Here is a 16380-nt window from a genome sequence, read left to right as displayed (position 1 = left end):
ATATTCTGTCCTAGAATGCGGTTAGATGTGCCCTTTTTTTTGTTGTTGAGCACCTGCCCCTTTAGTGGTCTCTGCACGGCCCTGCGTGAGTTAATGTCTTCCTAAAATATTCCTGAAATGTTTTATTGGAGCCACACGCAATACAGATAAACATGAGTGAATAAAAAAGGAAAGAAAATAAAAAACAGCCAGTAAAATACAAACGAATGTACTTAGAGGCGCAATCTGTTCCCTTATCGGTTCATGTGACGTCCTCAAATACGTGCATATGAAGGCTTGAGGTTTGGGAACCCAGATTTTCTTCTTGATTAAAACGATTTATGAAGAGAAAGCAAACCTAAAATAAAAATAAAAATAACAAAAACTAACAGAAGCATCTTGTTTTGTAAGTGACGAGCGATAACCAAAGTAGAAGAAAAGCTTGATTAGTGGCTATGAAGATGCAGAGCAGCGTGATGCTGAGTCGGAAGGAGTAACGACTGCTCTTATGGGCGGGAAGAACGAGGAAAGATCTGAGTGGGCCGCATGTCGTGAACTTTAAGCTGTCTGCTTTGACTGGCTGACACGGACAGACGAAAACAAGCCTGCAGACTGAACACCGACAGAAGAAGAAAAGGTAGAGCAGGATGTGAAAAGAGTAGGTGATTGCACGTTTATATATCAGAAAAAAATATGCGGCCTGAGCGTCCATTTTGACCATAAAATTGCGCAATTTCACATTTCAGGGATAAACTCACTTAATGGAAACACGGCAAATGCATTTTACGCCGAAGTTTCAAGGGTCTGCCTAAATAAATCTTCCTCATTTTAATTGTAAGTAGTTCTTTAAATGTCATGTGAGATGATATACTTACCCATGTATCGATAACAACTGGAAGTTTCAATATCCAGCAAGTTATTTTCGCAATATACCGTCTATTAAAGGAGTGCCCCCCGGATTAATTACACGCTCTGCAGCTGCAGCTGTGAAGTTGCCGTATTAACCCGATAGTTGCTGGAAAGTGCAAGGTCTCCCCTTTCAGAAACCGTTGGAATTTTTCAGATAGCGCTACGTGTGGCGGAATTACGGTACTGCAAATTTAGATGTGTCGCCGCCGACACGTTCCGGTCTAGAAGGGTTGGGCGGTGTCAAAATTGGTTTATCTTGCAAAACCGGAAACATTTTTCTTTTTGTCACACGAGTCACATGATCAACAACAAGATGTTACTAGTGCAAACCACGAAGAAGAAGACAACAGGAAGTAGTTGCAGTATGATGGCGCTGCATGTTTAATGACTTAACGTGCACAAACTTATTCGTGTGATTGTATTTGTATTTCTTATTTAATGGAAACACCTCAACTGCCAAATGGTGTATTTTGGGGGGGTTTCGACATTTGCGGATTATCGACAAAGTTTTGCACACATTTGTAATCAAAATAATCTATTGATGCTCTGAGAGGGCCCGATATCAGGTTTTAGTGATTTTTTTTTTCTTCTTATAGCATCGCAATAGTCCCTCAGCAAATAAAAATTAAAAGAGAAAGTATAATTTTATCCAGTTATATTTCTTTTAAAAACAAAAGAAATGCAATAATTATTGAAAAAAGTTGCAAAAATATTACAACTACACTTCTAATAATGTCAAAATAAATTTATTCTCATTCGAGTTTTTAAGAATGGACTAAACTAAATATTTAGAGTGAGCACTCGTTAAATTTAGTTCATATTTCAGGTCAAAGTTCACAGTTTTGAGAATAATACACCGTTTTGCCTTTTCTATCTGCACAGAACCGCAGTGGGATGATAACGAACTGATAACTAGCAGGTTTATTTGCTGGTGTAGGCAGTCTGCAGCCAAGTTTTTCATTCAGCCAAGTATACAGCAGAGCACAGCAACAGGTGGGGGAGGAGCAGCACTGTATACTCCATAACTCCTGGCCTTGAAGGTGGGCGATATGGACTTATGACGATATTTTAAAGTACTGTTGCGATAACAATGAAAGTGATAATAAAAACTATTTATCACACATTTTTAGGTAACTGTGTGTCACAGTAATTAAAGTCCCACAAACACAAATTCTGCACTTGACAAAACATTCCCATTTGTTATATGCTTCTTCACAACAGCAGTCACATAAAGTGTTTGTATCACTAAGCTGCACATGTAAATGTATTTTCATATATATTATTTATTATATATACAATGGAGAAAACATAATAAAATTATTAATCCTGACAACAAGGACAGATTTGGGGTTTTTTAAACATCAGCAACAACAATAAATCATGATAAGAAATTTATCACGATAAGTGATCATTTATGCGATAAATACGCTATTTTCCCTGACATCCCAGGGAACGTGCATATTTTCCATATTTGCCTTGACACTGACAACTGGCCCATATGTAGTGACCTGCTGAATGCACCTGGACCACCTGTATGCATCCGAACCTCTGAGACACTGCGGAGAAAATCTGGCATGGAAACTTTTAAAGTTTAATCCTTAAAATAATTCCAACCGTGCATGTATGGAAATTAGGAGAACAAAAGTGTGTTTTTCCCCAAATAAATGGATGTTTTCGGAGGAAGAAAGAAACGATCGCAAAAAAAAAAAAGAAAAAAAAAAAGCCAGAGCAGCTTTACTCACGTGTGCCATCGAAGCGGGTGGCTATGGTGTCCAGGAAGGTGTTCTGGGGGGCCAGCAGCCCTCTCATCACCGGCATCCTGCTCCGGGTCGACTGGCTCCTCCTGCCTCTGCGCCCCGGGGCGCCGCTGGACTCCTCCTCAGACCCAAAACTCGGCAGGAAGCGGGAGGTGCCCGGTGCGCATCCCAGCCCCTGGAGAAGCGCACCGATCCGAGATACGCGCTGCGGCTCCACCTTGGTACCGTGGGGGCTGTGACCATAATCAAGTCAGCCGGGAGCGAGCAGTAACCCAGGGATGCACCTGTGCAACCCTCCAAAGCTGGGGGAGGGGGGAGAGGAGGAGGAGGGAGGAATTAAACGGAAGCAGCCAGGATGCGGTGTGCGCGGGCGCCAGAGATGAGGATGGATGGTGCGAACTGGAAGTTTTGGTGCTGATGGTGCGCGGAGTGCATCTTATAGCAGCAGGCTCCTCCTCAGCTCCCTCTCTCTCTCTGTCTCTCTCTCTCTGTCTCTCTCTCTCTCGTTGCGTGGTTATCTTGCCACAACTGAGAGTCACATGACGCCTTTCAGGTCTCGCCAAGCTCTGGTCCTCTTTCAAAGTGGAGGTGTGGGAGACAACAAAGGGATCCTCACTTTGGGAAGCCGGCGCAGCCTTCCTCCTGATCGGATCAACACCTGACTCTGGAAAATCTCGTTAGAATCCCAGAATCTTCCAGAGAGGCCGAGGAGTGGAAACTCACACAAAGCCACGGAGAACGAAACGTGTGTTTTCACAAGAAATCCACCTGTGTGCTGTCTTATTTCATTTCTTAAAGCGACACTCCGTGGAATAACTCGTTTAATTTAACACTGGCTGTGTGGGTTTAAGTAAAAAAAAAAATTAAAAAAAAGTACAAAAAATGGATGGAGTCTGGTGATCCTTTGTCTCTCTCCTCAGCACCACAATATGAATTCTGGCACTTAGACGCGTTCAGGAAGAGAATCGAATGTCATGGAACAGTCGCATTACGCCATCTTGTGGTTGTTTTATCTTAGACAGTTTTGCACCCTTTTATTTTTTGCATTATTACTAACACGACATTTTTCCACTTTAAAATCATTAATTCGAGTTGTTCTGTTTTCCGATGGGAACACTCTTACAACACATGCAGCTGAACAGCTGAAGTGTTTTTCACTTGAACTGACTGCCTGTGAGATTCACTGAGTTAATTTGACTCAAAGTTGTGAGAGGCTCTAAGCTCCACAGCAGTCTGACCCTGACGCCTCACCATTTTGCCTATACTTCTTTTTTTTCTTTACTGGACTAAAGTTTAATGTTGCGTTCATGAACAACCATAAAAAATCCTTTCATTCCCTGATCTATTCACCAACAGTTAAAGTGTGCTTTATATATATATATATATATATATATATATATATATATATATATATATATATATATATATATATATATATATATGTAAACAAATACACACATAAACAAATACACACATGAACGCACACACTCACACTCATATGTCTGATTTTCATTGGTGCATTTTCAGTTAAGTCTTTATTTATTACTTTTGTTAGTTTCAAGTTATTTCAGTGACCATTGTGGGTTTTTCATTCATTAACAGAATTATGTCCACATGTGTAAATCTAGCATTTAGGGCAAAAGTCACCGTTTCACTTCCAGCCGATAACTCCACCCTCAGGAAACTATCACACAGTCACATTGCTCAATACCTTGCATAAGATTTGTAAGCATGTGTTTTCTCCCTGCGGGCAGTGAATCTGGTTTTGTTTGGTGTGGTAGTGATATAAAGAATCTTCCCTAAACAATTATGTGAATTTTTGTTTTATTTTTTATAGCTTACTTTATGTTTTTTTTTTATTTTTTATTTTTTTGCTGAGTTTCAACAGACGGACACACTTTGGGTGGCCCCGTTTAAATTTCTTAAGAAATTTTCTAGTCATTATTATTATTATTATTATTATTATTATTATTATTATTATTATTATTATTATTATTATTATTATTATTTACAGTTGTACTTCCACACAGTACAGTGATTGTCACTGGGCGTGGATGTAGATAGGCACAAATTTGTGAATTATCGCAAGGCCGAATCAGAGCGCTGAGTTACCCTCCTTTTATGTGGGCTTATCTGATTGGCGCGATAGTCGTAAGCTCTTCACTGATTGGCTCTCTGTCAACGAGAGGTGGGACGTTGTAAGTCGCCGGCTCAGCTTGAGCAGCCTGATCCGCTGTCACCTCGGTCCGAACATCACTGCGTCCGGTTCCCCCCTGTCGTCTCTGACTCTGTTGTGGATTTTTATTCCTGAACTGAAGGTAAGCGCTTCTTTCTAAACACTGGCTACTGCAAAGTTAGATAATGTCGAACTATGGGGAAGCAAGATGCTCTCGTTTTTGCTTTTTTTTTTATCTCGGTACATCTTCCTGTTCTGTTGCTAAAGCTTAACATTTAGTTTTCTATCCCCCAATACGAAATATGACGTTATATCGTCGTGCTTTAGAATGCTTGTGTTGGAGAAAGCAGAAAACGACACGGTGTTTTCTGTGGAGGTCCTTGTTCTTGGTCGGGTGCAGGCTGCAGCTAGCACAAAGAGTCCATTCAGGCCCTGAGCTGCCTTAGAAAACTCCTTCCTGGTTTTATGTTTCAAGGAGTTGCTTATCAGAATCGTTTCTGCTCAGCTGGTTCTGTTAGCGGTCCCTGCTTTCCAGGTATGGACCAACTGCTTGTTGGCCGTCTGAGCGGTGTTTCTCGTCCTCTGTTATAATGAAGCAGACCCGGAAGCTTTGGGAACACCGCGTAATTATACCAAACAGGGGCAGATGTCAACAAGCGCAACTTCTTCTAAAACCTCAACTTTGTCGGCTTACCTCAAATGTTACATTTTTACGTATGCAGAAATAATTATTGTTTTATTGTTATTATTTTCTTGTTTTGTTTTTGTTTTGAACCTCCATACTGTTCAGTCAGTGCATGTGTAAAGCATATGTTTATATGGCTTGTTCAAAAGACCATGGAAGAGGATTATTATGGGGTAAATCTGGCAGTGCAAATTTAATGCCGAGTCATTATTCAGGCTGCGCCCACTTAATAATGCGAAGGGATTATTTCACAGAGAGCAAACATCTGATCCCTCTGTTTTAATTCAGACAATTAAAACACGAGAGAAGCGCCGATCTGCTTTTCCGATCACCGATTTTTGTAAACATCTGACCAGGAAATATCGATTTTGGCCACTGCCACATCAAGAACGATGGTCTCCTTCAGCAGTAAAATTAGAAATCAAAAATTATTTCTCATAATCTAATCTTGAGAGGAAATATGTACAAAAGCTTTTTTTTTTGTACAGCCAATATGTAATATGTGTAATATTACAAAAATAATTACTGTTTTCAGCAAAGTGATGTCATCCGCAACCATTCAATCATGTTTTATAACTACAAGGAAAACTTTTAGAAGAGTTTCCGAATTTCTTAAAAAATTTCTCACATTTCCCTTGAATTCAACTCTTAAAATTTGTAACAGCAGCTGTGTGTTCGGCCCCCTTTCTTTGGGTTGGCACTAAATACAATCTGTTGCGTTTATTTTCTTCACAGTGTGTGTGTTTGTGTTGAGATGTCTCAGAAGATCAAGGCCGGCTCGGTGGTGGAGATGCAGGGCGATGAGATGACTCGGGTCATCTGGGAGCTGATTAAGGACAAGCTGATTTTCCCTTACCTGGAGCTGGACCTGCACAGGTGAGAGGAGGTCGCTGATTGTTTTACCCTCAAATGTGATGCAGGATTTCAAAATCGAAACATGACACCAAAAAATAGGAGGTATACTGTCACTTTTTGACGACGGTACTTGAGGGTCATTTTAGATAGGAAGAGAAAGGAGGAGTAAATTTCCACCAAATGACTCAGATATGTTGAGATTCATGTCAAAAGTTTTCTAGAAAAAAACATGGAAATTTCAGTTTGAAAAGTTGAAAATTTGCTAGAAATTGTTGATAATAATCTAAAATTTTCTAGAAAATAAAAGGGAACTTCTGAGCTCCAAAAAGGGAAATTTTGCAGAAGAAAAAAAAGTCTGAAATTTTGAGATTAATCTCAGAAACTTTCTATAAAAAAAAAAAAATCAAAACTTTTAGAATTTTATTATTATTATTATTATTATTATTATTTCTAATTTTGAAACTTTGAAAAATTCCAAATGTCAAACATTTTCAACTACTGGAGCTCAGAAATGTTCTCGCTTATTCTGGAATGTTTTTGCGATTAACCTGAACATTTCTGAGTTTTCTGGCAGAAATGTACTATTTGCAATAGCTCTACTGTGCCATCATACTTTTTCCCCTCTCGATTAGCATTCAAAATGTAAAAAAACAAACAAACTTGACAATAGTTTCTGTTTGGTGCTCCTGTAACTGCTGACATGAAGTGACTGTTCCTGCAGATCTTGCATGTCTGGTAAAGCTTGTTTTCATTAAACTCTTCATGGGGAGTTTGTTTTAAACAAGACAGCTTGGGAATGTCTTTGGATGTTTCACAATATAAATCCCAGTGCAACACTATGGCTGCATTGATAACTTAACTCAGATAGAGCTAACTCTTACAGAAGTTTCCTCTTAAAGTGGGTTTGTGAAGTGGAAAGTTTGGCTGCAGTTGCTCAATGTTAGCATGTTACTCATTCCAGCGAAAAGAACAAATCACAGCATGGGAAGTACAAAACGAAAGACATGAAAGGAAATGTTCAAAGCTGTTAAATAAAGCTGAGACTGTTTTTAAACCTTAAACCCTTTTTAATTTAACTCCTTCTGTTTTGATGAGAGGCTTTGATCAGCCATTTTGTCATGTTTATAAAGCTCATAATACATTTCTTTCTCTTTGTCTTTTTTTTTGGTGAACTTTAGCATACATTTTAAAAATATTTCATCACTCTTTTTCTTATGAGGTCATAAAAAAGTTAATGATCTGTTGTGATCAATTTCTGAAAGTGCATTTATGATAAGTATTGTGTAATACTGACCTTGTTACACTAATACAATCTTAGAAGGTGGAACTGTCAGAGATTGAGCAACTCAAAAAGTAAACTTAAGGTTACACCATTTCACAAAGGGATGATTTTGTAGAGTTTGTGTCAGCAGTCAATATTTTACCCACACCAACAGTCCTCAGAGCCCGAAGTCACTAACATTGATGTTTAACTGTTTACAGAATTTCTTGCACATTATTATAACCTACATTCTGTTCCATCTCAGTGTTTTATTCAAACCGCTTTCCAGTCCCAAAATTTCTAAACTATCCATACAAACACTAATTTAAATGATTAAACCCCAGTGAAAGGTGAAACAGGAAGTGTGTAGAGTAAGTGACATAATGTAATAGCTGCAGATGCACTGATTAGACTTTTCCTGGCTGATTCTCATGTTTTCTTTGCTTTGATTCAGACCCTTCCCTGCCCCCACAGTAACTTTAACACATAACTGAATGGTTCACTTAAACTTTGTCTCAATTTATCAAATAATTGCAACAAGCACTTACCATAAAAGAAAACAAAAGCGATGCAGGTTTTAAATCCAACAGAAAACAAAGCAATGATGACTAGATCATTCCCATTCATTAACACAAATAAATGTTTGACTTTCTCCTGGTTTTTATTCAATTCAATGCACAAAATATATGCAGCTTCATGTGTTTTTAAACCTCCAAAAAAGGAGGGTTTTTTTATGCATTTAAAAGAAATTATTTTGCAAATTGTTGATGGATTTGTAAATCATTGGACAGAAGTGCTAATGGTAAAATCTGCCTACTTTGGTTGCTGGAATGCAACGATTGCAAATCAGCCATTTGTAGATGTTTGTGAAATGGACAAATATATATTTATTGATTCAGTAAAACTAACAAATAGCTTTTTGAATTCAAGCTTAAAAAAAGGTGAGAAAACCAATTAAATGAATAGTTTATTCTGGTGACTCCGTCCTCTGCTCTGTATTCATCAGTTTTTGTTTCCTGGTTTAAACTTTCTGCAGAACGGGGAGGGAAAACTAGGTAAAAGGTCACCTCTTCAAACAAAGGCAGCGGGTGCACACAGACGCTCTCAGGCTTCTACAATAAGCCGAAGTGCTTCTCAACCCCGGTCCTAGACACACACTGCTCTGCAATGTTTCAATGTTTCTCTGCTCTAACACACCTGATTCAGATTATCGCAGTTCAGTGAAAGCCTGTTAACCAGCCGTCAGTTGCAATTAGGTGCATGTTGAAAATGTGGCCAAGCATAACAAAAGTTGGTGATTTTATTTGTGTGTTTTATGATGCAACACACTTTGAACTGCCTATACAAATAAACTGGACTTGAAGCAGGGAAACGCCACAGATGTACAGAGTGCCTTGAAGAGCAGCGTTGGGAAAACACTGATATAAGGAAATGAATCTGATCTGGTTGTGTTGGTTCTACTGGTTTGTTGGAGGTCATGTGTAACCAGTCAGTCAGTCATTGCACACAGGACTGCTTGTGTCTCGGTCTTTTAAAAAAGTCCTCATTAAAGACCCTAATAGTGGAGTCTAAGAGAGGAACATGGTGTTAATGGACCTGGTGTGAACTCTGTGGCGGCTCTTTGAAGAGTTGTAATTATCTGCAGTGTGGAGCGAGCAGAGCCCCGGAGGCTGTTTGAATTATTCTGTAGCTGAAAGCAAGCTCACGTTCACTTTCACCTCACATTAACGTTGCTTCCTTCTTCTGACAGTAAGTTTGTTTCTAAACCCATTCATAGTAGTTTAATATTCAGTATTTTAGCTAAGCAAAGCAGTGGCTTCAGCTCCCATCAGTGCCTGGCTAGTTGGCGCTCCAGGCATGCTTCTGAATTGTGTCTAATGAAGCAGGAATAATAATGGCAACAGAGCGTCCTCTTTATTGGTGACCCATCTATGCCCGGGGTACAGAGATTATAAATATCTTTAGTGTCTTCCAGGTTTAAATCCTTTGATTTGGCCACATTTAGCTAGAAGATGTGCAGATAACAGATTATTCAATAAAAACAGAAATCTGTGGTTCTTTTTCTCACAGAGTCAGGGCTGGATTTAGGTTACAAAGCAAAACGTAACACCTCTCCTGTAACCAAGTAGATCACATGATTCCATATGTCCCATAACTTGAATAAAGAACAGACATAAAACAACAATCAACTTTCTCGAGATGAGACGACGCCTCTGTTTTTTGTAGAATGATCTAGAACAGGACTGTTCAAACTCGACTGTTTTCGTCCAAGGATGCCATTATCTTGCCTCTCTGATCAAATCATGACATGGGTAGCTCTGTATTGTCTGTTTCACTTTTGCTGACCCTTGAAGTCATGGACTCTAAAAGACCTCTGAAAACTCACTGAGCTCTCTTAAAACCTTTTTCTGTCCTTTTCATTAATGCTTCTACCACAGAATACCTCCTACAATTTTTATGTCCACTTTCTGCATGCCGTTGGCTATAATTCATCCTCGACTCCGGTCTCCTTGTTGTCGTCCTGCTCAGCTTTGACCTCGGCATGGAGAACCGAGACGCGACCGACGACCAGGTGACGGTCGAGGCAGCGGAGGCGGTCCGGCGCTACAACGTGGGCATCAAGTGTGCCACCATCACGCCGGACGAGAAGCGCGTGGAGGAGTTCAAGCTGAAGAAGATGTGGCGCTCGCCCAACGGGACCATCCGGAACATCCTGGGAGGCACCGTGTTCAGGGAGGCCATCATCTGCAAAAACATCCCCCGCCTGGTGTCCGGCTGGGTGAAGCCCATCATCATCGGCAGGCATGCACACGGAGACCAGGTGAGCTGCTCCTCAGCACTGCTAATAGAGATTCCTCCAAGCTTCCAGAAAACTGCAAAACAGCTGAAACATATCACGACAGATGGATAATTATTGATTAGTTTTTTTTTGTTGTAAATATCTGAAATACTTTGAAACTAGTGACGTGATATTCCCGTTTTGTCTACAGTTTCCTCTCCAGTTGTTGTACCCATTTTCTCCCTTCACTCCACTCCAGTGTTTTTTATTTGTCAGTAGCTATGAGGCACAGTGGCCAAACCTGGAACTGCTGCTGCGCATGTTACTCGAAAAGTTGTCGCTAGGTTACCAATGACTTGGAGTGAACAGAAGTCACATGTTGGGTACCCCAAGGTTCAGTCCTGGGACCCCTCCTGTTTAATGCCTGCATGCTCCTGCTAGCTCAGGTTATTGCAGGTAATATTATCGAGTGAACCATGACAGGTTGAGTGGCTAAAGCCTTTCCTCTGCCTACATCCCCCACAATGCTGTGCTGTTCTGGATCAGAGTTCAGCGAAACTATTGAAAATTCTATCAGACGTATTATCTATTGATATTGATCACATGTGAACTGTGACTTATATTGTTATTGCTTTATTGCCCTGCAGGAATCATATTACCAGCTGGTTTATTACCTAACAAAGCTGCTCCTGAAGCACACTAGAACAGCACTTTGTGTACTAATGAGCGATTTCAGATCCACTGTTGGATGAGACACTGTGGGGTTGCCAGGAGACTCCGGATCAATAATTAAATTTCATCCCCTGCTCTTTGGACCTGCCTCTGTTGCCTTGACGAGTTAGGGTCACACACCTGGGTAGGAGGTTGGTTTATGGCTCAGTGACAGAGTCAACAGTTGTGGGTTCTGGTGTAGGTGAAAGGTAAGAAAGCCTGCTGGTTACATAATGGATGTGCCTTAGATACTCCGGCTGACGCTTCCTGCTGACGTCCTTATGGCTGTTTCATGAACTTTGCACGACACTTGTCATTTTTGTACTTTTCGCTGGGTTCTAGTACACTGCTAACTCTCTCCTCCTCACTGTGCTCTCCACAGTACAAAGCCACTGACTTTGTAGTGCCAGGGCCTGGGAAAGTAGAGATGATCTACACACCCACAGACGGAGAGCCGGTCAAATATGTCGTCCATCAGTTTGAAGGTAAAGAGGAAGTCATGTCGCAGTGCAGTCAAACTCACAACACGACATACGAAAGAGCTGATCATTTCACAGAAACATCTCAGATTTGGCACCGTTACCTTTCACCATCGAGTTGCTCTTGCTGAGTAGAGGTTCTTCACTCAAATCAAATGTGGTTCAACATCCCTGAAACTTTGCACGAGTTCCCTGCTTTTCATTTAGCCATTGTCCTTTCTCCAGGTTCTACAAACAGGATCCAGATTAGTCGGTAACACTTTATTTGAAGGGGTGTGCACAAGACTGATGTGACACTGTCATAAACATGACATAAGATCTGTCATGAACAAGAAAGACTCCTCATGAATGCTTTTGATTGTTGTCATAAGTGTCATTCAGTAAACAATGACACTTTTCAAGGACTTTTAATGCAAATTTTAATAGCATTTTGCATTGAAAGGGTAATTGTTGTCTGAATAATGCAAAGTTTACACTTTTAATTGACTTTCAATGCAACTTTTAGTGCAACTTTGCATTAAAAGTGTCATTATTTACAGAATGACACTGTGACAATGGTCGTAAACATTCATGAGGACTCCTTCATGTTCATGACCGTTGTTATGAAATGTTTATGACTACCCTGTCAGTCTTACGCACACCCCTTCAAATAAAGTGTTACTGATTCGTCTCACATAAGTTGACCTGCTTTTTTTTCAACGAACTGCTTTCAAACTCTCTTCTTTTTAATAAATGAGAGCAAATAATTTTTAGAAAACTGAGAAAAATCAAAAATGTGATCGATACTGCAGCTTTCAGATCAACTTCCGATGATCCGAGGAAAGATCATTTTAAAACTGAATCCATTTCTACCTGATGGTGTTAATGACAATATTTTAACAAGATATCTTATAGTATTTTTTTCAACATTTTGATCAGTTCAAATGTGTATGTATTCTTCATGAGGACATCCAGGGTGAGCAGTTCATGTTGTGTCTGTCCAGGTACTGGTGGTGTGGCTTTGGGGATGTACAACACCGATTCGTCCATCCGAGACTTCGCTCACAGCTCCTTCCAGATGGCTCTGTCCAAGGCCTGGCCGCTGTACCTCAGCACCAAGAACACCATTCTGAAGAAGTACGACGGTCGCTTCAAGGATATCTTCCAGGAGATCTATGAGAAGTGAGACCTTGACTAAACTCCGAGAATAACAAGCAAACCGACGCAGAACTGAAAGGGGATTGCTTGTGTCTTTCAGAGAATATAGAGCTCAGTTTGAGGCCAAAGGAATCTGGTACGAGCACCGTCTCATCGACGACATGGTGGCCCAGGCCTTAAAATCAGAGGGAGGTTTCATTTGGGCCTGCAAGAACTACGACGGCGACGTGCAGTCGGATTCTGTAGCACAAGGTTGGTGAAACGATCCATTTGGTGAACAGTGAAGGAACCTCTGCTCCCGATTACGCCAGCCGAAGGTCGTGACTGATGGTTGTTTTCAGGGTACGGCTCTCTGGGCATGATGACCAGTGTTCTGATCTGTCCTGACGGACGCACTGTGGAGGCTGAGGCCGCGCACGGCACGGTGACGCGCCACTACAGGCAGCATCAGCAGGGCAAAGAAACCTCCACCAACCCCATAGGTCGGAGGAATATTCTTACTACACAAATATGCGCCCTGGTGTTTTTGACCGAAGTCTGTCCTCACGCTGTGGATGTGTTTGTTTCAGCCTCCATCTTCGCCTGGACGCGAGGTCTACTCCATCGGGCGAAGCTGGACAACAACGCAGAGCTCCGGGTGTTTGCTGAGGCTCTGGAGGCCGTCTGCATCGAAACCATTGAGGCTGGATTCATGACCAAGGACTTGGCCATCTGCATCAAAGGAATGCCAAAGTGAGTCACGTCCATCACACGTTATTAGAGACACAAACTCATAGCTCTATGGGTAAATCTCTTCCTGGTACTATGGTGCAGGTAGTAATAACAAATGTTGCTGGGTGACAAACTATCCCAGAACTTATTGCAATAAACGATAATGTTGTTTTGAGACGATTGCCAATATAATGGTTTAATAATGCATAAAAATCAATAAACTTTAATTTCTAACAAATTTAACATTGGAACATGAAGACCATTTAAATATCCCAAATATAGAAACAAAACAACTGAGACAAAAAAGAAAATGAACACTGAAATTCCTGTAAACAAAGTTGTCCTTCAAACAGTTGAGACCAAACCACCAGAATGAAGGTTTTTTTGAAGGCATGTTTCCCTTAAGCAAATTTATTTTTGTAATGTCAGCTTGCACAATTTTATGGTCAAAGGAAACACAGTCACGGATACTGAAAATGGCTCGGGTCAGCTAGACAACCCAGAAAAGAGCTGTTGTAGTATTTAGGTGTGTTGCGTTCACTGAACTGTAAAAGGTAGGATTTTTCAATTCCAACCAGCTAATCCACCAGTCAGGGTTGGTAAAGACTAAAAGTCATTCAGTTCCCTGATCTTCTCTCCTGTTTTTGTTTGTTATTTTGCAGTGTGACACGCAGCGACTACCTGAACACCTTTGAGTTCCTGGACAAGCTGGCAGAGAACCTGAAGATAAAGCTGGCCACACAACCCAAACTGTGATCCCACTTCCCCAGCTGCAGCACTTACACACAGACACACACCGCTGGCCCACGCACACGAGGGATGACCTTCCGGAAAGCGGAGTGTTGGCCAAACATGCAGGAACTCCACAAGGTCTTAGCCGTAGCAAAGGGTTGATCAAGGAGGGTGCGCCGTCATTTATCAGAACTGCATTACCCAGACATTAACAGCCTCCAGGAACTAATATGACCTCTGACCCTAAGGCGTAGTGTCGTTGTTTTTTTCACTGTGGTTGCACTAGCTCCCCGCTGATGTCCGCTCGGGGACGCTAGTTGCTAGAGAACCTCTGGACCATCATTGCCTTATTTGCTATTTTTTATCGAAATCATGTGTGGATACTGTTCATCTCCGTTGCCTCTTCGTGTTTTACGAAAACCTCAGGCGCCGTTGTGAAGCTGGAGAGCCAGAGAAGCAGAGCGCAGTCACCGGTGTTGTCAGTAATGAGACTTGTCAGCTTTCAGCCGAGCGACTAAACATTCCATGACATTATTCATCTCGTAACTCAGAAAACGTAACAAACTGTAAAGATTTCATGAAATCTGACTTTTTAATACGGTTTGCAAGCACACTACTCATAACCAATAAAAACTCTTAAATGTCCAGCATATTTACTTTTAGATTTTATCCTTGACTTAACAAAGAGATGTATTTATTTGCCGTTTCCTTGATGTTGTGTGTGTGTGTGTGCATCAGCAATAACATTCATGTAATAAATGTGTCTGCCAAAAACAAAGTTGAAAACTGTTCATTTTATAACAATACACACACATTACAGTACAGTGGGCAGAGTTTACACAGAACTAACATAAGTGTCCCTGATTATGTTGGAATATACTGAAAACAGCAGCAGTTTATCATTTATTGGATAAAAAATAAAATAACTTATTACTACAGAGCAGTAAGAACATTATATTGCCTCTCGGAGATTTCTTTTTGCTTTTTGTCACATTTATCTGTTTCAGGTCATCAAACCGATTTTAATATCAGACACGAATAACCTAATTAATTGAAATGGTTTTAAATAATTGCATTTTCGATGGAAGAAAGCTATGAAACATAACCCAGCTCTTACTGCCGGTTTATTTTAACCCCCACATCCATAAAATTAACTTCTTAAAGCTAAATTTGATTTAGCCACATGGTCAAAGTCCTAACATCTGTCAACTACTGACTGGTTGTTACCATGTTGGGTGGCACAAACTATTATTACATTTTGGGGAGATTTTTCTAGGATGGTTGTGACCCTTAAGTCATTGTATGAAAACTTTTTTTGTATGTAATAAAGTTATCTTTTGATATCAAAATGAGATCATTTGAAAAATTTGAGCGCAAATCTGCAAGAAACCCGTAAGGGTAGAAATAGTTTTTCACATAGCTGTATAAGCAAAGAGTGGGAAACGTTTGACTAAATCTGGAAATGAACTGGGAGGATTTAGCAGCGACGAAGTCTGATCTATGTTGAAAAGCCATCTGTCAGATCACAGAGAAATAGAAATAACATGGACACAATTAAGATTACAATGTTCTATGTTTTTTTTAATTATTAATTACTCCATGTATGAATTGTTTCTGCTTATTCAGCAACAACAACAGGAAGTGGCTCGCTCTTGCTTTACTTAGACAATAAGTTTAGTAAATTGATGATCCATCCATCGCGAAATACTTTTCAGGAAAAGATATTGAACGTTTATGGCTCAATTTAGAATCAAAATAAACTACATGAAAAAAAAAACAGATGATAAAAGAAGAATACATTATGTTACACCTAAGTATTTCTTTTATTGCCTTTTTTTTTAAATAAATTGGCAAACCTAATTGTTGTTCTTGAATTGTCGTCAAAGACCGAACAAAAATCATTCAGAGGCCTGCAAGTGACCCCAGAGCCATCCTTTGGACACCGCTGATTGACATATTAAGTATTCTATGTTCAGTTTTATTACAGCGTAATAATGTGAAAGTTGATGTGATTATATTAGTTTAATAAGTTTTACTGAATCACATTCCGTTTGCCTTTAATAAATAATAAATACAATTTTTAAAAATATTTTTATTCCGAACATGATAGAAATACAAAATCACACACATGAACAAGGAATGCAAAAGACATATTTTTTGTACTACAATAATCTTAACATGCTCTAAAATTGCAACTATAGAAAACCTG

General features: G+C 40.1%; 1 protein-coding gene across 1 annotated transcript; it reads left to right on the top strand.

Annotated features, from left to right (window-relative positions):
* Nucleotides 1-4817: 4817 nt before the first annotated feature.
* On the top strand, nt 4818-14823 carry idh1 (isocitrate dehydrogenase (NADP(+)) 1). Its single transcript, XM_015048579.1, has 9 exons — nt 4818-4963; nt 6242-6382; nt 10152-10443; nt 11495-11597; nt 12575-12752; nt 12829-12980; nt 13070-13210; nt 13298-13460; nt 14102-14823. The coding sequence occupies exons 2-9, from the start codon at nt 6261-6263 to the stop codon at nt 14193-14195; spliced, it is 1245 nt and encodes a 414-aa protein (XP_014904065.1). The 5' UTR covers nt 4818-4963; nt 6242-6260; the 3' UTR covers nt 14196-14823.
* The last annotated feature ends 1557 nt before the right edge of the window (nt 14824-16380 follow it).

Source organism: Poecilia latipinna, unplaced genomic scaffold (assembly GCF_001443285.1).
Source record: "Poecilia latipinna isolate Pla-1442-1.1 unplaced genomic scaffold, P_latipinna-1.0 Scaffold892, whole genome shotgun sequence".
NCBI classification, from domain to species: Eukaryota; Metazoa; Chordata; class Actinopteri; order Cyprinodontiformes; family Poeciliidae; genus Poecilia; species Poecilia latipinna.
Note: the sequence above shows the minus strand (reverse complement) of the source record. Positions and strands in the feature narration are given on the sequence as shown.

What these genes read in the sequence shown, in the direction of transcription:
- idh1 (XM_015048579.1), top strand. Translation starts at nt 6,261, where the DNA reads ATGTCTCAGAAGATCAAGGCCGGCTCGGTGGTGGAGATGCAGGGCGAT. An exon ending in GGCATGCACACGGAGACCAG is followed by an intron (nt 10,444 to 11,494) that starts GTGAGCTGCTCC and finishes TGCTCTCCACAG; the next exon opens with TACAAAGCCACTGACTTTGT. An exon ending in TGTCGTCCATCAGTTTGAAG is followed by an intron (nt 11,598 to 12,574) that starts GTAAAGAGGAAG and finishes GTGTCTGTCCAG; the next exon opens with GTACTGGTGGTGTGGCTTTG.